The following is a 26,338-nucleotide window of genomic DNA, read 5'->3' on the forward strand; positions in this document are numbered from 1 at the left end:
TGTAAAGCCTAAAATACAATTCTGGACCTGAAAACAAGCATAATAGGGACACTATAAACACAAGGTTTTCAAAAAAATCCAACACAAAAACAAGAAATGAAGGACAAAAAATGTAAAATTGTTGGTTTAATTTTCATGATCAGAGAGTGGTTCCAATTATCCATCAGACTATTCATGACATATGGGATAAACATTCAACTCTTGCCAAAAATGGCACTGATTCCCTGATGAATTCTATGATTTCTGATCAGATTCTATTGAACACATTTAATACAAATACTGAAAAGAAAAAAATGAATCAAAAATAATAATTACAAGACATTCCAGTTATTTTGTGCTTCACTAAGAAATGCAATCAGTCAGAAGAAACCAATCGGAGAATTGTGCAAAAACCTATAATTATCACATTACTAGACATGCATCACAAATTCTAATCACTGTAAACAACATTATAAGAGGATGTGCTCACAGTCAGCAGCTCTAATCTGTATGGCACCAGAGATTATTCAGCATGACCAGTATTCATTAAGAAACTTGGTTCATCCTCATCATTTTTTTATATACACTTTAAAAAGTTAAGCATTTTCATCGTTGTATTTCTGACACCATATATGCCTCAAGGACATTTTCTCTGCAATGAAAGAGAAACCTGTACAGAAAAACACACTTGGAGATAAAAGCAGCATCAATTTCTATTTTTTCTCCTAAACTTTATATAAAGTTATCCCAAACAAGTCACATGACTCAACTCCTGTCAGTAAGATAAACCCTGTTTCCCAAAGCTTTAACCAACACCTCGCATTGCAAAGAAATCTCAATAGGCAAAATCATTCCAATAAAATAAAATGATGTTTTGTCATAGTGTTACATCATATCATTTCAACCCCAACAGACCTGTTTATTATATCTCATTTTTGAGAAAATAGAAAAGTACAACTTGTTTTTTTTCTAATTTAGACCTATAGATGGCACAGGAAGACATTTGACGATCTCAAGTCACACAACATAGGGAGACATTTACAAGAGCAGGAGACAATATGGCAACATTTGCAGTCAAAGTGCAGAGTCACAGATTATGAATAAGGGGAGAGACGAGGTACATTTTCTTGGCCATATTTAGGAGGCACTGAGGCTAGAATCACGATGAGGGGAAAATAGAACAATCTGTCTCTGGAAGACCAAGAGGAAACAACCTGGTTTTAAAACGAACTGAAAAGAAACCCACACCAAATATGTACGTTTATGTGGTGATGACCAAACATGTCTTTGGGTCTTGGGGTTGGATGCTAACAAGCAGAGGAAGGCAGTGTGTTGGGAGTCTGTCTGGTAGTGTTGTCGGTGATCATTACAGCTCAGAGAACGAGCCAAAGGTCAGAGCCTCTTTAAATCGGGAGCAGATGAGCTGATCAGACGCCTGCTGCTCAGTTTCCAGTGTAGAGATCCACAGTGCTGGAGCTCAGGCCCCGGCTCTCCCTCAGATTACGAACTCCCCGAGTCTGGTACGGAAACAGAAGAAGAAAAATCCGAGAGGGTACAGGAGGACACGATATGAAAGTTAGAACATAACATTTTTAATAATATAACAAGTAACAATAAGCAACCTTACTGCATTAAAAGCCCTTTTTATTTTACTTTACTGAATCGTGTAACAACATTATTATTTCCAACACATTTCAAACCTAGAGAAATCTGTAATTTTGATCAAAGTACCAGTTGTTTTTTTGTTAAAGCTTTACTACAGTTTACTTTTATCCAGTTTTAAGCCACACTTTCAAAATAGTAATTGTTTTTATCTGAAATCTGAGTCATCAGACATCAGGATCTCAAGTAATCAGAGAAACAACATCAGCAAAGTTAATGGTAGCTCGGCTTGCTGCCCCTTTGGTTAGGCAAGGCAGTCAGAACTTTTTTATTGTGAAGCTACAATTTTTGTGTTTTTCCTGGTTTATATCACTGTGTCTGTTTTTTTGTTTTTGGAGAGGTTACCTCTGCTTTAAAAACGTCCTGGACAATAAAAAACAGAAGCTCATTAAAAATGGTGGTGAGGACAACAACTCCCATGATGCCTCACTACCTCATCCATTCCATCTTTTGTTGTGATGAATGAGAGACCTCTAGTGGTAGAAAATGGCAACCTGTAATTTAAAGAGTGTAAAACTGTTTCTCACCTGGAATGGGTCATCACTGGTTTTGTTCAGATAATTCAAGGAAGCAGCGCGCTTCATGCTGTTGAACAAACAGTAAGAAAATTATGTTAACACTGTATCCTGGGTTCAAGTACAGATTAAGTATCCATAGAGTTTGGGAGCTCATTTCCAAACTACTATTCTAATTGCCTCCAAACAGCATTGCTTTTTACTTCATGTCTGCTACCCATCGTAACAGAGAACTCATTCTGTTCTTACTTGGTGCTGCGAGGTTCAGTCGGTCCGTTGCCCTGCAGTTTCTTCACCAGCAGCTCGCTGCTGCGCCGCAGGACATCCCTGAGCTTCCCCAGAGAGCCGCTGCGCTGAAGGGCCCCGCTGCCATCCTGCAGACACACACAAGCATCAGCACAACCACTTTGCACTGAAGACACAAGAACTCCCATCTGCACATCCTTCTCCTTCTGTTTGTAGGCCAGTCCTGTTGTGAATGGCTGGTTGCAGCCAAACAGCATGGGGTCTTACAAAAAGGAGTTTACACATGTCATGAATTAAATTATTTAAAGACCAATTCATGAGGTGGAATGTCTGCAGTGTTAACGATCACAGGCAATGCTAGCATCATTTCACTTTCTGATATATGACATTCAACATCACATCATTTTAATGAATCAGCAGGTAAATGTACTACTCAAAAAGTACACCATTAGAATAAACTGTAGTCAATTCAGTTTGAGCAAAGACTCATTGTGGTCCAACAAGTGTTCGGTGTCATTTTCCTTAATTCGGGTTATATATTATATAATTATAATGCCACAATTACATAATTTTTAAAGCATTTCATAGGGAATATTTGTTCATTTCCTTGTCTTTCATGATGGCAAGAATATCTTTGGTTTGGGATGCTTTTTTTAAACTTTGACTGCTGGGCTTGTCACTTTATTCTGAGTGTTTATGAACAAAATGATCATGTATTAATCCAGAAGTCAACCAGCAGATTTTAAAGTTAAAGAAAATATAACAGGGTTTTTTTCATCCATCAATCCATTCATTTTTGGAATAATAATGCTACATATTAGCTTTCCTGCATAGTGTGTGTTTTAATTACTAACTGACCAGTAAGCACTGTCTGTGTCACACCCTCAAGTTTTAGTGGAACGTATTCAAAAAGCTGTATGATTGTGTTGTGATCTTCACGATGCAACGAGACAGATCACCAGCAGAGGGCACTGTGGGTAAACGAGAGGATTGATATGGAATATTTCTGTTCCAGTGAGCAGAGACTCGACAAAATGATCCGGTTCCACTGATGGCACAATAACTTCTCGGTCCGATGCAGAGAAAAAGACAAAACTCCACAAATGAAAAACTTTTATTTGAGAATACCAACAAGTGTTGATGCAATAATCTTCACAATGCAGAATGGTAAATATAATGCAGTCCTACGTACTAAGATAGTGCTTATAGACCTTACCATTAATGTTCTTCCACTTTGGGAAACTGAAGTCACACTATATATGTGGAGAATAGACAGTTCAATAAATAAGCATTCCACTAACACAACAATATTGTCATAATTATGTGATGTACATAGTCAATTCCTTTTGTTCAGTTGCATTAGAAGTAAAGGTGTACTCATTGGAAGGAATGAAGAATCAAGTAGCATACCGAAAAGCTGTATAATGAATGCACATGTCGAATCTAGAAATACAGCCTACAATTACACTTTTTAAAGAAGTAATTTTACATTCAGTTAGTTAAACATCTGAAATATCAATATGTTGATCTTGAGGAAACACTCGCACTGCACTTTGTTTTTTCTTCCGTGGTCTAAAAACATGATTCACCAGAGTGACAATGTTTACTTTGCAAACAACTGTGTAAGAAATAAAAAGGCAACACACTCCATTAAGCTTTGTGTTCAAAATAGCCAGAGTGGACTGTACCACCAACAGATACACAAATACACACTATAACTACTGAGGAATCCAAAGCTTCTAATACTGCAACGACAAATAAAAAGGCAATTCTGGGCATTTTACAGCCATTATTTTTGATTTACTAATATCTAGCAATCTCTCAGGTGGCCAGTGTCTGTGCTCCATGCTCCGGTTGGTCTCTAGCGTCATATTGGCTTAACAGCAGTCGCTGACATTCCTAATTCCCTTTGTAAATGTGAGCTACTGTGTATATATTGTTCAAGCGTAGAGCCTGCGTGAATACTCTAATCAACCAAGGACACCAGAGAGAGCGAAATTGAATTGCCATGGCAACAGCTTGCTGTGATCTGACAATTTGCTTTCGACTGATGTCGGCCCTTCTGGTCTTTTTCACACTGCGGCACTGCCTTAATATTCAGCCAGAAAATAAATCAACACTTTAAAAAAAATGTAAACAAAATGATACAAATTCAAAAGGAAACAAATCTATGAAAAAACAAAACAAAAATAGCAAAGCTCCCTTCTCATTTCCCCGCCGACTAGGGCTCAGATGTTAAAAACAAATTAGATATTTGGATTAGCATGTAAGAACTATACAGTACCATTCATTTCTAAGCTGCTTAAGCGTTTGATCTCATTATTGTTAACAGAGAAAAACTCACCAAAGACTAAAAAAACTTTAAAAAAACTGAATAAAATGAGGGCTAAATACAGGCACCAGGTTGGAAGCTAGCTTTGAGGTCACCTTTCATTGTTGTAGGAACAGATTGAGACCAATGCAGAGCAGTTCTGAATGACATTGACTCTATTAACCGTGGAGTGATTTCTCTAGTCAACACCAATCCTCAATTCTTTAGCCTTCTTCCAATAAATTATCTTCCAGCCAAATAAATCTACTATGCACCTATGAAAAATTACAAATGTGTGTTGGAGAGAGGAAAAACATGTGAGTGGCTTCCTCACAGGGAAAAAGATTTCACACACAATGACTTGTTTTGTTACAGAGAGAGATAGAGTAGAAGAAAAGCTGTTTGACACAGAGTTAGTGAGAGGCAAAGGAAGAGAGAGAGCCGAGATGAGCAGACCCAAAACGTCCCAGCAGGTGTCAGCTGACAGGGGTGGGGGTTGGGGGGGCAGAGATGATAGCGGTGAGAGAGGGTGGGTGGGTGGGGGGGGGGGGCTTTCTGCGTCTCTGCGTGGCACCGGGTGTGGCAGAGGAGCTGTTTCTTTGTTGGGACAGAGGAGGCCAGAGGGAACGACAACACACTTCCTTTTTGCTATTGTGTTGGGGAAGGAGAGAAGGATGGAGGAATAATCTTGATGGCTTAGGCCTGATAAGAGAGAAAGAGAGAGAAACACACAAAAAAACACACACATTGTGAGATTAAGAGATATGGGTCGGGCTGCCTACGCTAGAAACCTACACACACCTGAGCTTCATCCCTTTGCTACACCTCACTCTGTACGTTTTACTAACTGCACATCTGTTCACTTCCTGTCGCCTCTACAGTAATGTTTCCTTTGTCTCTAACCTGATTTGTCATCCTTAAGTTAGTTACTGAGATCTCCATCGTTAAGCTATGTACATATTGTTGAGTTGTAGTATTTCATAAGCTTTTGTACAGGGTTTCTGATCCTTCTGACGATGACATCAGTGTATTAAAAAAGCAAAGTTAGCCGGGCTTCTAAAATGAAGAAAAACCCCTTAATTTTATGAGGAGAGTGGTCTGCTTTACAAAGTTTTGCTAGGTCCTTCCTGTGAGAGTTTTCACCCATCCAAGCAGAGGTTGAGCTTCGGGAAAGGTGGAAGGTAAACATTTGAAGAGCCTTAGCAAATCATGTTAGCTAAGCTATGACATTCAGGCTGTTAAACAACCAAAACATCGGTGTTACACTAAACGATGTGGCTAACAGTTATTCAATACACTGAGGTTATCAGAATGATCAAAAACACTATATAAAAAACAAACACTATACCAAAAATATGCACAAAGCGTGAAGTTACATACATACGGATGAAAAAGTTGTAAACTTTCTATCTGTCCCAAGTATTCGGTTTTAACTCCAGCTTGGGGTCTGATTACTCTTTCTTAAGCAAACAAGGATGTACAAATCCATCTCTGTGAGACACTCCAGCTCTCTGAGGAGCTGCAATACAGCGAGCAGGTCAGTGATGAAGTAGGTTGGGGTTTGCAGTCACGGTGACTCAGCTGTTTCTCCTCTCTGGGTACCACTAAAACCTTGGCACACTGCAGCCAGCCAGTGACGGTGCACTGCAGGCAGGGAACATCTGCAAGCATCAGCACAGAGAGGGGCATGCTGATGCTACACTGATCCTAGGGGGGAGATTATATTGTAGATAACATCTTTACCTTAACTTTTATTGGAAAACCCAAAATTGAGTGCTTTATCTGATGACATATCTAAATCCTGCACTTGTTTCGACCTGGCTCTGTTCCCTAACCTTAAGGCCTCATCATCTATCCTAATTATTATGACACTATATACCCAACGCACCCTAGGAATGAGAGTTCAAGAGGGAGAGTACAATCCACTGAGTGAGAAATAGGAATTTTAATTGACAGGCTGATTGGTTGTCATGGCAAGAGTAATCAACAAGGTAGTAGGTTAGTGAGTGACACATAGAAACAGAAAAGGGGAAGAGAGGAAATCATGCAAACAGACAGGCAGCACGTTGAAGCATATATCCGAGAGCGCTAAGCAGACACAAATGGACAAGTCATGCATGAAGAGACACACACACACACACACACACACACACACACACACACACACACACACACACACACACACACACACACACACACACACACACAGAGTTTAGATATGAAGCTGAGCATCTCCTCAGTTACTTCCTTGTATACCTCCACTTTTTTAGACACAACCTATGTGAGAATCTGTAAAATCTACAGGACTGAGTCTTTAGCGGTCAGGATCAGCTGTATGTGGAACACTGCTGTAGCCTCAGTGACTTCCAGAGTGAGGACAGGTTTGGGCAAAGCTCTACAGCAGCTGAGTGACAGCTCTGATGGGCCTATTCCCTCATCTCCATCTACACACACGCAGACAGGACTTTACAAGCCTATTTTCTAAAACACAAGTTGTAGTGACGTATGTTTGCAGCTTTGTAAATGAATGGATTGATGGAGTTTGTTAAGCAGTCTTTTAGTTCAAAAGCTCATGTTTGGAGACACATTTTAGACAATCTTTAACAAGCATGAGTTTATTTTTCTGTTGGGACTGTGTACCTTTAAATTCTACTGCTGTGGTTGTGACACGAGTAATGAAATGCTAGTACATGCCGAACATGCCATCACATGTTTCACAAATAAACAGGTGCACGCTCAGGTGGATGCGCATGCCGCTGCTGGAGTGAAGCAGTTTTGAGTAGCTTTGTTATACATATGAACATGTGTGTAGAGAAGCATCACATTCACACAACAGCCAGCACACTAAACCCCATCTTTCTACCTAAACGGATGGTTCCGATTCTTTTTAAGTGGGGTTGTAAGAGGTTCTTATCCATAGTCAGTATTATCTACAGTCGATGGCGGTCAGCTAGACCCAAGTTTGAAGGATCAGACCTGAGTATGTTGGGGAGAACACCAAACTTATTTAATCTACCTTAATATCAGATTTAGAACATTTTTGACTCCCCTTCTAAAATGGGAATTGAAGCCTCGCTTAAAATCTTCCATTGTCAAAAACAGTCATTTTACCTTGCAGATCACAGAGGCTGCCTCTATCGGTTATTTTGTTTGTGTTATTGTGTGACTTGGCTGTTTTAAAGGGTTCAATCGGATTCAACAAAGTCCCACAATAACACAAAGTAACTAACTGAAGAAAGCAGCTGTGGGCCAGCACCATTCCTGCCAGGTAAAATAGTGTTTTTGGCAATGGTGTCTTTAAAGACAGCATAGAAAAAAGAAAGGGCTCTCTTTCTGCAAAGTAAAGCAGGGGAAATATTGTAAATATTGACACAAAATGGTGTTTTGCTTGCACAGCAGTATGTTGTTTAGCTTAATCTGACCATAGATAAGTATTTCATACAACCCTATTTCGAAAAATCCAACCCATCCCTTTAGAGAGAGGAGCCGATACCAGGTTAACAGACATTTACCAACCATGTGTAAATACAGCTAACACATATGGTCCATTAGTGTGCATGTTAATGTTGAGCCCAGCAGGCTGCCGTAGCTACATGCATGTCAAGTGAAGGGTGTGGCTGCACTTTAGTGAGGTAAGGGGGGGCACAGGCTCAGACGAGGCATCACTGCTGGCACAGACCTGCATTCTGCTTTATGTAAGCGTCACCAGAGGGTTTCTCTGAGCTGGGACTCAGCTCTATGCTAAAAGTGTTTATTTAACTCTATATACTGCTGCAGTGAATGTCATGCTTCCAGCTCTAACCTCTTTATTGGAGAGGAGAGGGGTGACAAGCCCAGTGGGACACGCTGTGCAGAAATATTAAAAGCCCTGCGGCAAAATGAAACTAACGATTGTTGAAACACAGCCAGAGTGGATGTTATAATGAGACAATAAAACAGCAGACAAAGGGTTGTGTATCAACTGCCCAGATTAGAGAAATGAACATCCAGAATACTGGAAGAGTTTTTCTAACGGCGGAAACATAAGGCATCCTAATAGGGATTCCGTGAGGCTGCATCTTTGTGAGTTTCACAAAAGCAGATAAATATTTCATGTGGTTGCCAGGGTGCCACAGAATGAGCGAGTGCCTTTTTGTTGCCGCTCCACTTGTGCAGAAGCATTGCCAGCAGAACGGCCGCTTATTAAAAACAAGACATGGGGACTTCACGGTCAAGCAATGGACGACACAAAACATGAACATCTAGTCCAAACTCAGATGCTGTCAAAAACAATGGGTTGGGCATGCCACGACACTCAATCAGCTTTACAGTTTTGGATCATCAGAATGATCTCAGAGGAACAAGGCAGGTCTGCAAGGAGTCTGTGGACTGGTACAGATACGGTAAATCAAGAAGTAGGAATAGGCAGCTATTCCACATATTATCTAAAATAAAGGTTTGCTCCAACATCACAAACTTGGCCTTATATATAAGGAATTAGGGCATTCATTGTAGACGATGTGCAACACTGACATCATGAAATAGGTCATGCAGGAATGAGTCATTTTATTGGAGCAAGGGCTTCCTGAGCTGCTTGGGATTCCAGGTATAGTAATTAGAATTATCTACTCTCCAGAGTAAACAGAATTCTTTCATTTGTTTCCCTTTTTGTTATTTTATTAATAACTTTATTGATTCAAATTATTGTTTTAGTTCTGTATTATTCTATTCTATATATGTTTTTGTATTTATCGTATTCTATTTTGTTGATATTTTGTGCATTTCATGTCATCTTAACACTAACAGTATTTTACAATTATTATTTACTGTGTTGTGGCAAAATAAATTGTAAAGCTAATAAATATATTTATGACATTTTCTTAATTTGTATTATCTTGCCATGGTCTCAAAATGTCATAATACAAAATAAGAAGCACTTGGAAATGAGAGCAACTGTACAACCATATCACAATCCTTATTTAGACTCTATTCATTTCTAGGAGGTTCTGTACCAGTCCACACTCTCTGTGACGTCACTATCTCCACCTTGTTTTACCAGTGAGGTGTATGACTGTGTTAACTCGACTTTAGTGGATTTGTACTCACCCCATTCCAGTCGACGCCCATACTCACTTCCTCGCCGGTCTCAGAGCCGCTCTCATACTTAACGCTGCTCAGGCTCTCCCGGCTCCTCCGCCTGTCGCCGTCTGTATCCTTCAGGATCTCCACCACGCGTGTCTGGTGGATGGGGTCGATGCCCTGATGGGAACAAAGCACAGGTGCCACACACAAACAAAAACACAAACATGCCATGATTAGAACTAGCTCTGAGGTAAATGTTAGCTCGCTGATTAGGATGAGAATGCAGAGTTACATGGAGGCATTAAAGGGATTGATGTCGTCTGTCTCTTTAAATGAATGTCAATCACTGTCACTGGCATCACAGAGACAAAGGGAACATTTGAAATGTCTGTGAGATGGGAGTGATGTTAGGGGTGAGAGGTGGAGGCTCTATGGAGACAAACCACTTACTGTGTTGCTCTGGATCCATAGCATTGTAAAGAAAGGGAAAGAAATATCATGAGATTTGGGGGACACATTTAAGCATTTACACACACAGGACACGGATAAGTAAACCGCATGCATGATGGGATATTTTCAGCAAAGTAAAATGTGTGCTGACCTGCTTGCGAGACCTCACAGCGCACTCCTCCAGGGTCTCAGCAGCCTCCAGCTTGCCCTGTCGGCGGTACAGGGCCCCCAGGTTCCTCAGGGTGGTGTTCACTGTTGGGCTAGATGATGGGACAGGCACACCAATATTTACCGTAAAAGGTAAGGAAACTAAAACTCGCACAATAAAGCTTCCTGGCATACACCTGCGGAGCTGATGGAGAGACTTTACCTTGAGGGAATATGATTTATCCTACAGACGAACTAAAGGATTTTGAGAAGATCTGGTAACTTTCAGTCTCTCATGTCGCAAAACAAATCCCTGTGTGGGGTTTCGGGTAGGAGGTGTTGTGTTTTTCTTTTATACAGGAACAGGAACATTTGGTAGGTAAATGTACACAAATAACAGTATTATTAATTCATTATATATTTTTTAACTTAAAAAATAATACTACTTGAATTTAGTCTTCATATTATCTTTGAAATGAAACCTTTAAAAACCACAATATTGTTTGTTTATTTTGAACGCAATGTAATACCATGGATTGGTGCATTTAAAAACCATGCTTCACTATAAAAAATACATTATTAAATCAAATGTCATCAAAGGATCAATTTGAAGCACTTTGTTAAAAAAAAATACTGAAAAAAAAGGAACTCTACAATATATTAAACTTCACACATTTATAAAATAACATTTGAACAAAAGTGAAGCGACTAGCCTTTATGTCTGTATTTATGACTAAGTTTTGACATGACGCTGGTCCCGCTCGGCCTCACCTGTTGACTTTGCAGGCCTTGTACCAGCCTCCGTACTCTCCGTATGGAGTGTTGTCTCTGTGCTTCCCCTGGAAGTAAATAAGGGAGAAGAGCAAGAGGAAAAAGAGCGTGACTGGGAGTGGAGGTTAAAACTGGATCAGCAGCATTTTCCCAGAGTTTACATAAAACTACCATATGCTCACTGGAGCTTTTAGAGTGTGTGTGTGTGTGTAGGAAACATACTAATGACAGGATTGTATTCCACTATTCTTTCACATGCTACAGCCCTGTTTTATTCCATGTTGCAAGCTAGGATTTGACATTCATTTAATTTAATCAGAATATCATGATGGCACAACCCCCCCCCTCACCTTGCTCATCTCCTCTCTTTCCTCTGCATGCATCCAGATGGGCTTGTTCTCAGCTGCAGACAAACACAGGAGAGATGGTCTACAGATGGAACAACAGGACTCGAAAACGGCTTAACTGCTCGACCTCGGGATGTCTCATTGAATCCAAGATGAACAACGGGATTGCACATATTTCCTAAACTTGTTGGATTTTTTCTATGCATTTGGCTACACAATATCAGAAGGGGCATCTGCCACCATCAGTTTCAAGCTGGAATGTAAACATTATAACACTGGCCCAATATTAATGACATTAAATATTATTGTAATCCCTGAGAGGAATCAGGAATGTTTATCTGAATATAACAGTTGTTTCTTTCCAGATTCTTCCCGAAAGTAATAGGACAATATATCTCAATACAGAAAGCACCATAAATGCACTTTGCTATAGAAACAATGACCACCTTGTTCAGATACGAGTAAACTCATATTTACACATAACCATTTCTAAAGTACTTACTAATGCACTGCAATGATTAAATACGCCATTGAAAAATCCAACAAAGCCATTTTGACCCGGAATTAAAAGCATTTAACACCATTTGCTTTTGTTAAAATATAAAGCATCGTTTCCCTTTCATTCCCAGAGACAAACTGTTGCTGCTTCATTTAACTTTCAACTCCGATTCAAAAGAAAGATGTCAGATCTTTTGCTTCAAAAATGTCAGAGCGCTTCATTTTGTCGACTTTCTAATCTGATCTAATCCCCGGAGAAAAGCCAACAAACAGCTTCACTAAAAAAAAAGAAGAAAGTTGCCAGAGTTCTTCTTTTTCAGACAATAAACTCTTTATTCTTCAGAAAAAGTGTGTCTCTTCTGTGTCCTCCGAATGGAGAGGTTTAGAACATCGTCCACTTTTTAACCATCTGTCCATCCCACACTCCGCTCGCTGGGGTGAGACAAACAGTAGAGGGAGGATAAGACAATAGTGGAGGGAATAAAGCAAATATAATCTGGAAAAAAATGCTTGACCCACCACCAATCTATTGTGTTGATTGAGTCCACCACTGCAATATAGAAATACACCTTTTAAATGGGTGCTGCCTGACACTGTAATCTACCATATCCCCTATGAGACCTTACCATCGACAGATCCAAACTCTTTCTCATGAGCACGAGTCAGAATCTCTTTGTACAGGATCTCTGCCTCCTTGTATTTCCCCTGTTTGAGGAAGCAGGACGCCTGAAGAAGAAGGAAATAAGAGAAAGCACATTTTAGTCTGGAATTCAATTATTCACAATGTGCCGCCTGAGACAGCAGGAGCGGTGGATCTGCATATTTCCCCCGTGCGCTGTGACTCATGAAGGACGGGTTTGTACCAGAGGCTCCCTTACGGTCTCCATAAAGCCTCTCCATCATCAGCGTAGACGCAGAAAACATTGATACACATCAGTACTGCCATATTATGTTCTGTGATACCGTATGGATTCACAATAACACTGTCGGTTTGTTAAAACATTTTTTGGGGCTTTTATTTAAATGATAGTGTAGAGAGGGGGAGACAGACAGATTTGACCCAGGCTCCTTTGCTTATTGAACAAGCCCCAGTAAAAGTATGGGGATAATTTACTGTATTTACCAAACCAATCTCTTTTCCATCATTCATTCTTTTGGTACAGATAGATAAATGGTTATTCCTTGGTTAATTATGGCCAAAGGTAGAGTTATAGTGTGGGATCCTGCTATTCAGATGCATATAATGTACATTACTTTTTACTCTGTTTTTAATAATAGGGAGTGATTGATATACAACTGACAGTTTTCCTAAAATAAAAATGTATATCAATTTTTCTTTTAAATTGCAATATATCCAGTTGCTTATATATATTGTATCATAACCACTGAATCATAATTGTTGCCACATTGTTGCCAAGCCATATTAACAAGCAACAATTGTGCTGAAGTGTGACATTACATTATATGTGGCTTCCTTTCACAACTGTTATTTTGAAAAAGCATGTGATGGATTAAAAAGTCTCCGTTTTAAATATTCAGGTGCAGTGCTAACCTGAAAAAACATCAGGGTTTTAGAAGATATTTATAGGCAGAGAGCGGTCACAGTTTACATTCGCCCCCGCAGAGACACTGACAGAACAGATGAGTAATTTGCTCACAGTATAACTGTGCCTGTGTTTACCTTGGTACCTTCACAGCTCCATAGGGACTGCAGGTATGTTCTAAAACAAACTATGGCAAAGAAAAGAAGCACAATAAAAGCAGTGGTGGTGGTTTTGACTAGTCTCTCACCAGGTTGTTCTTGGTTTTGGCCACGTTGGCATCATCTGGGCCCAGCCTGCTCTCGTAGATCTCCAGGGCCCGGCAGTAGTAGTACTCCACCTCCTCGTACTTGCCCTGGTTCTGGCAGAGCAGAGCCAGGTTGTTCAGCTGCTTGGCCACATCTGGGTGGTCCTTCCCCAGGACCTGAGGGAAATCAGGGACAAAATAAGACATCACTTTGTGCTCCTGCCTCAATGCCTTTGGCTTCCTCCGTGCATCTCTCCCTTTCATACGGCTCGCTGCTGCAGGCACTCAGGAGATCTAATAAAGGCGGGCTGATCAATAGAGAGGATAAAGAATAACGCTTTTTAGGGAAAGAGGAACTCATTGTACCCTGCTAAGCTCGGTCTCTTTGTCTCTAATGTCTAATTCCTGCTCTCCATTTTCATCTATGCTCTCAATTAAACTCGTCCGACACAGGAATGTCCCCCAGCGGAAGCTTCAAAGATAATTTAGGAAAATAATTTCCCTATTTATAGTCACCGATGTTAGAGTAGCTCCATCTGACATTGTGGAAATATTATCACTTTTAATTACTTTAATACAATGGGCTAATTGTTCACTGCTTTATCCCTGACTTGAGGCTTCACAGCGAGTCCTGCGATGGTTCTCCTGGTGATCCAGGGATGTGGCCTACCTTTTCTCTGATCTCCAGAGCCCTCTTACACAGAGGCTCGGCCTCCTTGTACTTCCCCCTCTTTCCGTACAGCACAGCCAAGTTGTTCAGCGTGGCAGCAACCTGGACATACAGGAAGAGAAAGAATCTAAATGAGCCTTTATCTGTTTGTTTTTAGTACTGGGATGTTAGCAACCTGGATTACACAGGATGGCAGTAATAACCCTGTGGGTTTAATTATTCTGTATCCAGGATCAGACTGAGTGACAGCCGTAATAACAATATGAAGCAAACATTGTGCAGTAATAGCTTCCTTTATGCCTCAGAGTGTAATTTGTTGCCAAAGTGTAAATCGATTCTTGCAAATCTGTTCCCAAAGGCTACGACAGAAAGCACAATGTAATGTTCTCCCATTGGCTGCTGTTTTCTCACTGCAAGATCTTGGTGGTTTGGTTCATGCTGGATGTTAGAACAGACATTCAGCCGCTGTGATTGATTCCTTAAAAGCCTGCAGGCACAGGTTAAATCCATACTTTAATGGTGGAACAAACTGACTGCACAGAACAAAAAGTACAGTAGACTGATTGCCTCTCTGTTGAGTCATTGGGCAATCATGAACCACCACCAGATAACTGATCTATGAATATGTCAACATGGAGATATGGTTGCTATGAAGATGGCAGAGTCTTACAGCAGGGTGATCTTTGCCCAGGGTTTTCTCACGGATGGACAGGGCATCGTTGAGCAGATGGGCGGCCTCTTTGTATTTGTTCTGATCCCTGCATGAGAGAGAGAGAGAGAGAGAGAGAGAGAGAGACAGCAAAACATGGTGAGTGTTTATGTTCTATTGCAGTACATCAGGAAGAACAACTATTTGGACGTTTCCGACCTGTAGACCAGGGCCAGGATGTTGAGCATGGTGGCCACGTCGGGGTGGTCGTGTCCAGAAGTCTTCTCCAGGTCCTCCAGAGCCTGCTTGCAGAGGGGGACAGCCACCTCGTAGCGGCCCTGGGAGGCGTACTGGATCACCAGGTTGTGCAGGGTCCTCAGGCGGGCGGGGATCTCGTAGCCTCCCTGCTGCGCCGCAGCCACCGCCGCACTGTTGTGTTGGTGCTGCACTGTGGGGGGGAGGGCACAGGGCAAAGGTCAGTATGGACATCAAATGAAGGAAACTCCGACCTGATTAAAATGGTGACTCCATTTGCAAAACTGCGTAATAATTAGATAAGGGGTTATAATCCAATAAGTATTTAATAGCATGACACGGCACTATCTAACCCAGTCCTGTACTTGGATAGATAGTCATGTTCATTGACTCAGAGAGGGATGGGACACCAGATAATCAGCTGTATATGATGTTAGTAGCTAAATATGCCAGATTCCCTTTTTCAAAGCAGGTAAATTTGCTACTGGGTTCTTTGAACAAGATGGATACATAATTAGAAAGTGTCCCGTCACCAAGTGTGATCACTGTGAGTCCACAAAAGCCTTATTGCCAAAACATTTCCTTTACATGATATAAATCCTTTTTCATTTTTAGCTCTTTACTCTGAATGATGGCGTTAACATTTTGGCAGCAATCTTTCACAGAAGAATGGAAAATATGAAGATAAAGTGATGGATCTTGTAGCTCTCACTTCCTTGTCCGTGCTCCTCCTCATCGTTGGGAAGAGGTCGTCCAGGGAGTCCTTTGGTGTTTCTCGGTCCTTCTCCTCCTGCTGAGAAGACAAAAACAAACCTGCTCAGTCCCATCACTGACAGCAACCATCTTGCGGCACTCTTTAATTATTTAAGAGGATATGTCTTTTAAGATAACAATGTATCTCATATTCAGTAAAGTAATATCAAACCTATAAAAAGGAATGAATCCTAATCTTTTAGTATGTAATTGCTCGTAATTTAGACCGATACATTCAACACTAACATTTAAATGATTCACTGCATCATGAGCTTCATGTTGGATACAGTAGTCACTTTTCACAATTCACCTTTTTATATCTGTACAGGGTTTCTATATTTTAAACCCTAGTCTACCATGACATATATTCCCTCTGACAATTTATTTTACTGTCATTTGGAAAAAGACCAGGAACCCTGAGATAAAATATGATACAGTTTGGTTTCATGATGGTACCCTCTAGTTCTGCATTAGTCTGACATTAGGTAACGGTCTCTGTAGATGGACATCTTGTTGTGTGGACATCTTATCTTGTGTTGATACAGCTATTCAAACGTTGCAAAAACACTAGTGTGTGTGTGTGTGTGTGTGTGTGTGTGTGTGTGTGTGTGTGTGTGTGTGTGTGTGTGTGTGTGTGTGTGTGTGTGTGTGTGTGTGTGTGTGTGTGTGTGTGTGTGTGTGTGTGTGTGTGTGTGTGTGCGTGCGTGCGTGCGTGTGTGTGTGTTCAGTCAAATGACTAAATTAGATTTCAGTTGGGCTCTGACACAGAAGCCTTTTAAATGCTGAAAATGAGAAAAGCTGATTCCAGGAGGATTTCAGGTTTCCGGCCAGATGGAGTCCTGGAATAAGCAGCGAGTGGATACTGGAAAACAGCCTCTTTCAGGGACGAAGATCAGTCAGAATAGGAATTTCTCAGGGCTACTGAATCAATAAGGACCTGAAAGGCTCATTCCTGGAAGACCATGCAGGCGTCTCTTTTTCTATCAGATAACATCAACTTTTTGCTTCTCATCGGAGTCATTTTAAGCAAATTCATAATAAATATTTGTAGTCGGATCAGGCGCAGGATCCGTAAATAGTTTCAGACTATTTCTGTTCCTAAGTCGTCTCCTCTCCACTGCATAGGCTAAGAACAAAAAAACTATCCCATCAATTTCATGCTGAAGAGGGAAAATGTATGTGAAATGATCCGGCACATGGTGGAAATAAAATAAATCAAACTATTTATAAGTATTAATAAATAAATAATAATAAAACGTCCACGCATGGTTTCTAGCATGTCTTACAGTGGGTGAGACGTCCTCATCGTATTTCTTGAGCTGGTTCATGAACTCCAGGTGCTTCTTCTCCTCCTCCAGCTGGGCCACGCTCTGCTCGCTCTTCTGCAGCTTCTGCTGGGTGTTGGCCAGCTCGTCGCGCAGCCACTGGTTCTCCTGGCAGAGCCTCCTCACCTGCGCGCGCAGCTTCTGCTTCTCCGATTCCACCGCGTTCAGGTGGTTGGACAGGGCCATCATCACCTGCGAGAGGGACAGCATTGAGGAGCGGATAATGAAATGTCCCAGCGGAGAGGACAGACTGAGGCTGAGTCTGGATGAATCACGATCACTACACAGACTCAGTTTAGAATGAGGAAGCAGAAACTCTCAACCAAAACACATGACTGGATTAAATATCACACATTTACTACATTCTTTTGAATCAAGGCTGAAGATTTGTTCTGCTTTTTTGCTGCATTTTAATAAATCAAATAATTATTACAATCATACACAGCGCTGTTACTTGTATATGTTTTATTCTGCTGTATCTTGTTATTTCTGTTCTCTTGGCTCTTGAATGGCTGCTAAGGTGCTAAAAGTAATAGTATATGTTCCTTTTAAACTCTGTAGTAAAGCTTTAAGTGATTTTGTAAAGCACTTTGCATTGTCTTGTTGTTAAACTGGGCTATATAAAAATAAATCCTTAACTTTTCTTACACCATTGCTTCTTTGTCTGCTGTATGGTAACCCACCTAATTATCTCAAATGATTCTATCGACTGAACAATAGCCTGCCCCCCCCCTCACCTGTGCTTCTCCCAGGCCCAGCTCAATCATCTCCACGGACTTGCGGAGTAGGTTGGACTTCTCGTGCACCAGGTTGGCCTCTTCATCCTTCTTTAGGCACTTGATGGTCTCCAGGAGGCTGTGCAGGATGGAGTTGTGCTCGTTCTTCAGGGCCTCCAGACCCTGGATCACCAGCTTGGTGTTAGAGATGATCTCCTCCTGAGAGAGCTTCTCCAGCTTCTCTTCCCTTGGATACACCATGGTGGACATATTCTATGCAAGCTCAGGGAAACCTGAGAAAAAAGGAGTGGAAAAGGAGTGTTACAGCGGGCTCACTCTCTCACTGGACACTGTGGGAACATTTGAACGACAGCAGCTGCCACGTTAAGAGGACACTTTTGGAGCGGTCTTCTGAAGATGCAGCTGTGCTGGTTTAACACTGGAACACAAGAGCTCAGCTGAACTGCTACAACATATTTTCCTCTATTTATTCAAATGTATCTGCAGTGGTCAGAGGCCACTCTCCCTTCTGTGTTTAAAGATACCAGCGTCTGAGTGTGTGAAGCCTCGCCCTTGATGCTGGCAGACTACAAGTCATTCCTTTGCTCCGCTAGCATGATCCACGAGCAACGTGACAGCCGTAAAGGGTAATGAACTTACGTTTTATCACTACAGGGAGAGGAGAGAAGCAAATTGCACGAGTGGGATAGGTCAGCATTGCTTTGATAAAAAACCAAACAGAATGTATGCAATAAGATAAGAAGAAGGGTTGTTCAAAAAAACACATGAAACACATCAATGATGCTCTGACCAAAGCGGCAAGGGTGTAAGGAATGTACACATACAGAGAACGTGTGTAATATCTGCTGTATGTGTTATGTATTGCCTCACAAGGACATAGTTATTTTGGACAGACTGTTGGCACCTATAATATGTTCTGGTGAATGGGGCGGCTGCATTTGGAAATAAATCCCTAATTTAGCACAAAATGCAATTGTGATAAGGTTTGCCATAATGCATGGATTGATAATTATTGATAAATGAGCCAAAGTATCAATGAAAAGTATATTAAAGTGATCATAATGAGAGTTTTTAAGGGGATCTGAGCCAAACAAGGATTCTTCATGGAGTCTGTGGAAATTATTTTGTAGATCGGGACTTTACTGCAGAACCACAACACCTAATTCACAATGATAATATCACAGAACTTGCCAAATATTGCGCTTACTGCAAATTGGATATTGAACCTGTTCATTTTGCCATTTTTTGTATAATTGTGCCACCCTAGTGGGGAGCATGGCCCCAGCTTGCATTGGCACAGAGGGCACACAGATGCTGCAGTGCTTCTGGTGCCAGCACTTTATCCAAACAGAGGCCTGGCCGGCTGCATGACTGGCTGAGGAGTCAAGGAGAGGATGACGAAAGCCTCAGTAATACATCTCAGCAGCTGGTCAAGTCTCAGAAAAACTCCAGTGTCAACAACAGTGCTATGTAGAAATGGCAGACCTTTGGGTTAGTGCACGGAACATGTGCCATTTTCCCCAAACGGACTGAGAATAGCCAATGACTCACAGAGCCACGTCACCGTCGGATACACCAGGCTAATGTCGCAGCCCTGCCTTTCCCACTGGGCTATGTAAAGCTAGTGCGTTCAGTATTCTGCAGCAGGGAGAATAAGAGGTTATGGAAGAGGGGCTTGCAGGGATAAACACCAGCTGAGAGCCATCTGCTAAGAGAAAAATATACTACAGCATTAGTGAGCCGCTCCCTGCTCTGCTACTTGCATTTCCGTGATTGTCTATTAAAAGCAGAGCATTTAAGAACAACATAGGCATAAAGACTACAATTTAGAGATATTGTGACAACAAACAAGGCAATAACAGCCAGGTGGTATACCGTGGTTGAGAGCTAGAATTAACATTTTCTTAATATTAAATCAACAACTGGGTTAGGAAATGAAGATTATCACAACATAATTAGAGATGGTTGCAATTATTTTAATTACATTCACTTTAAAATATGATTATTAATACAACTAATTGATTATAGATTGTCTTAAAAGTTTTGCAAGACCAACCGTCCAATCAACCCCAGCAGTGCTCATGGCGGGCCGCTTTAAGTTGATGGCTTTCAGACTTTTTTTTTTCTTCCGGTGCATTCTGAGTGGACTCTTGGCTCAATAACAGCTGACACAGCCGTGGGAGAAACAAACACAACTGCGTGTGTTGCTAGTGTCCAGTGATTGAATCCCTCCTGTGATGTTGTGCAAGTGGCATCATGTATTAACAGCAGCGCCGTCAGGAGAGTCATTTAGGATGCTAATACGTTTAATGATGGACACTGCACACGCACGCTGGGGCTGCTACTAAAGTTAACTAACGGCCAACTGGATGTCCAATAGTCTGTAGATGTTATCGGGATGACACCGGAGCCTGAGAGGAAGAAGAGGAGTAGCGATCGATAATAAAAAGTATCAAGTAACCAAACGGTACGGAGTGAAAGGGAGGATACAGCTAAGATGTGAAAAGATATTGTTTTTACAACTCCAGCTTGCTCTACGACTAAAGGCTTTACCATTCTTCGGTTCATGAACCCGCTTACTTAAATCCATTGGAAAATTCGAAAAATGCAGAAGAAATAGTCGATGTCAATAGATTTTCATACACCAAGATAAATTCCTGAAGCCTCAGTGATGGAAAAAGTGAAAGGTGGAGTAAGCCTGGCGCAGCTAGAGCATTTCTGACGGATTCATACAGAGTATACTCCACCCAGGACCCAGAGGTGACATTGAGTATCTCTCATCTGTAATTGAGTTCTTCACTGCACGACATAAGTTATCTCTTTACAGGAGCTACTGGAGGAGCAGTAAAAAGCTCATTCAGAGACAGCCAACCCCTTCGCGTTTCCCACATCAAATGACCCCATTTGAATCAAACAACATATAAAAAATGTATCGTATCATGCACTCGTTCTTAACCACTCAAGAGATTTCAGATCATCAGAAGCGTACCTACATGGATATCTAAAATAACAGTGATCTTGTTGCTCTGCATTTAAAAACAGCAAGATCAAATAATGTTTAGATAGATGAAAACTGTAATGGTCATTGTAAGTGCATGATAAGTACGCCAAAAACCGAACTATCAGAGGGCCGACATCAGCAGACAAGAAGTAACACGTTTTTAGGAGGACTTGCACCAAAGAAAACCCTACCACAGGCTACAGATAACTGCGAGCCATTTTGTGCTGTCAAAACATGACTCAGTACTTTACATAACAGTCTATCACATGCTTTAAACAAATCAAGCTGACTCTAATTTGCATACGCACAGATACGACTGCGTGGTATAGAAGTTAGGCAGCATTCAGACTCCTGCTCTCAATGCTCTAAAAAGCCCCAAATTAAAGTACAGGATTATAAAAACCTAGTTTCTGCATTAGGAAATGTCAGACGGATGAGAAGTGTTCTTCACAATCGCAGCGTACAGTACTTTCTTCCTTGAAATGGTTTGGAGCCTCAGCTCGTACCCTCCATGAACATGAAAGTTATCTCTTTGAAAGATCAAGCATGTTCCCAGATCAGACAGCGTTTACCCTCAACAGTTACTCAGAGCCTCTGCAGTTAAACGCCTGTGTGGATGAAAGGCCTGAATCACAAAAGAGAAGACGCACTTTCATGTCAGTCAGCACAAAAACAAGCAGCTTCCCCTTCACATAAATCGCAGACACCTGTATCAGGGCCTGTTGCTTTCCTCAGACTGCTGAAGTTAATATTTCCCAAGTCTTTAAAGAGTTGTGATAAAGTCCAACAGGCTTGTTGTTTTTCTTTACCAAAGAGAGCCCTTGAATTCATCTTTAACATTTACTTTGTTGGTGTTTCATACAAAACATGGGCACATAAAACAAATGATAGCATCACAAGATAATAATAAATGTATCAGCTATAACTCGTAAGGCCTAGAATACGACCACTCAATACTACAAATGCATGTACACATCACACATTACACTTGTAAACTGCAGCACAGAAATGTAATCAGCCTTTTATCAAATAGACCTCATGATAGGGTACAGGAGTATCAGGATCAAGTGTTAGTCATGTTCAGCAGCCGAGAGTTAAGTAGCCATTAAGAAGAAACGTTCACTTCTGTAAACACAGGCACACAAGGAACCCTTTTTAAATAAACCCCTCATTCAGAGCCTACCATTATAACACAAACCGGTGAAGATAAGACCCGAAGCAACAGATGGACTCTTAAATCGATATGATTATACAACACACATCAAAATCTTAATCAAAATATTGCCTTTTTTAAGGACGAAAAACAAAGCAAAACGGGCACATTACAAAGACTGTATTTATCCTAATGCTTACTTTAGCCATATATTAATAATGCCTTCATTGTTTCCAGCTGCTATAGCGTGCTGGACCAGGAAACTAACCTCAGTTTCAGTGGCAGATCAGAGTCTCATTCTTTGGCACGGTGAGAAGCTGATGAAATAATGACTCCTCCTCCAGCAATAGAGCTAAACGCTGGCAAAGTGCATTATAAAATGACTATGCGAATCCACAGCGATCCCCCTTAAAATGAAAAACGAAACCTTCAGGGTGCCAGAGGCAGATGAAAATGAGAGAGGACAGGGAGGAGAGAGATGGTGGGGAGAGGAGGACAGGAGCTGCTTGCGGGATGACGATGACCTTCCCACCGCTCCGTCAGAAAAAAAGCAACAACATCAGCTCAGGGCGCACATCGAGAGACAGCCCCACCCACAGCGGGAGGAGAGCAGAGGAGGGTGGAGGTGCAGGTCTGATGGGGGAGGGAGATATCCTGATCTAGACTCTGCTCCTTTGCACTCATCAGACACAAAGGGAGCGATCTAATGAGACTCGACAGGGTGGGCTCAATGACAACATTTCCATTTCCAAAAGGAGTTTCACATGCCACCTAAGCCACTGCAACGCCAAAAGCCACAGTCTCATGGTACTACAGAAAGCCCACAGCAATACATTCTCACTTTAGGACTAACGAACACAATATCTGATAAGCTGATTTTCACGTGATCAAACCAATCCAGAAAATGCTCATAATGTGAGGGGAACCTTTTGAACCCACCAGACACAGGACTATTCTATTTCACAAAATGTTCAAAGATATAAATCTCTTCGGGGATTTTAAAGGCTCAATGACACAGCAGTGATTTAAGGACTATCTGGTGTCTGATAACATGATTACACTAGACTTACTGAAGCCCTCTGGTCTTATGAGGAAAATCATTTCAGAGTAGAGTTAATGTATTTCCAGATGTTAACCAGAGGCACATCCAGTGAAGCAATGTGTCTGATTCAATTAGTATAGCAACAATAAAACATAATCTCATGTGTAGCAAATAATATTCAAACCTCACATTAGCTAGATGTCTGTTAACTTGTAAAAAAACGAACACATCGTTTCAATAAAAACTGAATAGACAAGTCGTACTCTGACATTGTTTTGATCAGGTGGAAAAAGAACTGACTCGTCAGATGACTCAACCTTGCAGAAAGATCAAAGGTCATATAATAACGCAGCAGCAGTCGTTGCACATCCAGCCCAGAAACCAATATGAAATACCAGAGGGTTGAACAGAGTTATGTAAGACAGATTTGTTTTTATAGAGAGAAATGTGTGGACTCCTTATCGGAAATCTTGGCCGTCTCTCTCTCTCTCTCTTGTGTTTGCCCATCCAGAGCTCCACTCTTCATTAGCCTCCTTGCTACGGACGCCTCAAGCCTTACTGTACATTATCACATCTCCCTTTGGAAAAAACTATCGACCTCCTCAGTTCCTCGTCACACCAAATCCTTCCCAACTACCGCTGCATTACAGTCACAATCGATTGTGCTTTTGGAGAGGGTAAACTGAATGACCTGTAATTGTGTATAATTGTGTACTTTCTACTGCCAAGTTTAATTTTCCTGACTTAAGGGCAGGATGAAACCACTTAATAAGCTACTAACTCTTTGTTCTTTAAAATCGAGTGGAATTGGTTTAAAGCAATGTACATTTAAAAACGTTTTTACAAACCTATCACGAAAGCTGTGCTGGAAATACTTGATGAGCAAATACGAAACACAGCACAGGCTACAGAAACAGGCTGTTTGAGAGAGGGTGTGGTGCTTGATGGAAATAAAATGATAAAATACTAGAATAGAAAATGGAAAAAGAAAGACAATGGAAGGTGCATCAAAAAGCCAGAGGACAAGGTTTATTTCCCTTGATAAGCATTTCCTGTCTACTTGATGAAGTTTGACACCACCAGATCACTTCATCTTGCTCTGTTTACTGCACAAACAGCAGTCCAACAACACTGTATGGATCACTACCAGACACAAAGCAGAGCCAGCCATCAGGGAGGGTGTGGCGAGGTCTGGGACAACCAGGAGGGAAGTGTCACTGTCACTGCCCACAGTCATCCATCACTCCGCTGAGACCAGCTGCGGGAGGGCTGTTCCCCACTAATGGTGGTCTGAACACTGCCTGCCTGGATTTTACAAACGTTACTGATGCAGAAAAAATTGCAAGGTAGAACCTCTGACCTAAGGACATTTTTTTTGTAGTTGAACCTGTGTTTGTAACACTGTTGTCCACTCATTTGTACAATGCTGTAGCCCTGATCAAACACACAGCTCGACATTTGACATAATGACGTGGTAGCTACATGTTAATGACTTTGCACAACCCTAAGGCAAATTCAACACAAACAGAGTCTTCTGAACATTTCCAAGTGAATTCTAAACGAATCCCAAAGTAAAAAGAACACGTAAGATGATCTATCATTTAACTCCAGCGGTGATCATAATTAGATTCACATTTTCATTTTGTTTTGACTTTCGTAGTGCAAAACGGGTGTTATTATTCTACGGGCATTTGTTGCCTGTTATATAAACACCACTAGATTAATTGTAATGATATTATATATACTCAGTGAATAAGCTTCCCCACAGTGAAGCCTGCTTTTTGATCTGTTAAGCACCCCGCTTAGCGACTTTGATAGCTAGCTCCGGCTAACCAGCTAGCATCACCACTCCCTAGCTGCTCCTCCTGTTCCAGCCGCCACGTTAACAATGTATGTACACGGTATTTCACAATGATAACGCTTAAATACACGATCATATATAGGCTTCACATATTTATAATATTAATTAGTGGAATTATATCTATTATTACTTACCAAGAGCTAGGACTGACGGCTAGCTCAGCCCCTTTAAATCCAAAATGTCTCCGGCACCGCAAGACTCTCCCAGAAGCCCCTGCGGCTGATTTAATTATAGTGACGTCATGTTTTGTTTTCGTTCTATCTACAGGGTTGGGTCAGACAGTCATGGATGTGTGTTAGATCTGTGAGTCAGATAAACGTAGTCAGATAAAGAATACAATTTACATTACCATTTATCTGTTGAATTCATGTATAGCGTTATCTATTGGATTACCAGACATTTTAACTGATATGAATACTTTGGAATACATTTTAATTAATATTTAGAAATCAGACATTGCAATTTACAATACAATAAAGGGTTTAACCACAACCATTTGAAATCTGGAATTATTATTGTTTCTCTTTACACATCTCAAATATGTTAAGATATTCAGTTGATCAAGTAACTCTCACAAAACCTACTGGTATCACAACAGGTGGGCTACAATATTTACCATGCTTTTACTTGAAAGTGCGGTCATAAAATAAGTATTTTATTTGTAATGTTCTATCTCACGTTTAAAGACATATGACCACACTATTGTAGCCTTTTATATATACACAGTCTATGATCATAGCCCATAAATGCCACCACAGAAAGAATACAAAGAGTATATAGTGACATCTGGTGGCTTACCCGTGGCCAACACTCACACGAGAAAATAATTATTCCACTTTAATAACATTACATCTTCTAAATGATTCTACGAACATGTAATACTTCTCATAACTGTTTAAATATAAACATAGCTCCTCTAGTAATACACAAATAAACTACACATGGGACACATAATGAAAAACCGGGAGAATTAATTGTTAGGAAAAGATTTAATCTTAGGAGGATAATTAACTGAGACCATTATTTTAAAACAGAAGCCTTCTCTATAGGGTTAACAGAGGACAGTAAATCCGTGTGTCAAATAGTTGCCATCTCACCTTCTGACAGCACCCAATAC

The 26,338-nt window shown here is 40.9% G+C and overlaps 1 protein-coding gene across 1 annotated transcript; it reads right to left on the reverse strand.

The window, feature by feature from the left end:
- Nucleotides 1–113: 113 nt before the first annotated feature.
- klc1b (kinesin light chain 1b) lies at nt 114–22,838 on the reverse strand. Its single transcript, XM_063874214.1, is given in 17 exon segments — nt 114–1,496; nt 2,169–2,226; nt 2,406–2,530; nt 9,799–9,951; nt 10,376–10,484; nt 11,143–11,210; nt 11,493–11,545; nt 12,614–12,713; nt 13,779–13,952; nt 14,446–14,547; nt 15,116–15,203; nt 15,314–15,542; nt 16,062–16,094; nt 16,097–16,142; nt 17,389–17,619; nt 18,165–18,436; nt 22,587–22,838. Coding segments are annotated over 16 exon segments (1,893 nt in total). The 5' UTR covers nt 18,414–18,436; nt 22,587–22,838; the 3' UTR covers nt 114–1,421.
- Nucleotides 22,839–26,338: the final 3,500 nt, after the last annotated feature.

Source organism: Eleginops maclovinus, chromosome 22 (assembly GCF_036324505.1).
Source record: "Eleginops maclovinus isolate JMC-PN-2008 ecotype Puerto Natales chromosome 22, JC_Emac_rtc_rv5, whole genome shotgun sequence".
Lineage (NCBI taxonomy): Eukaryota > Metazoa > Chordata > Actinopteri > Perciformes > Eleginopidae > Eleginops > Eleginops maclovinus.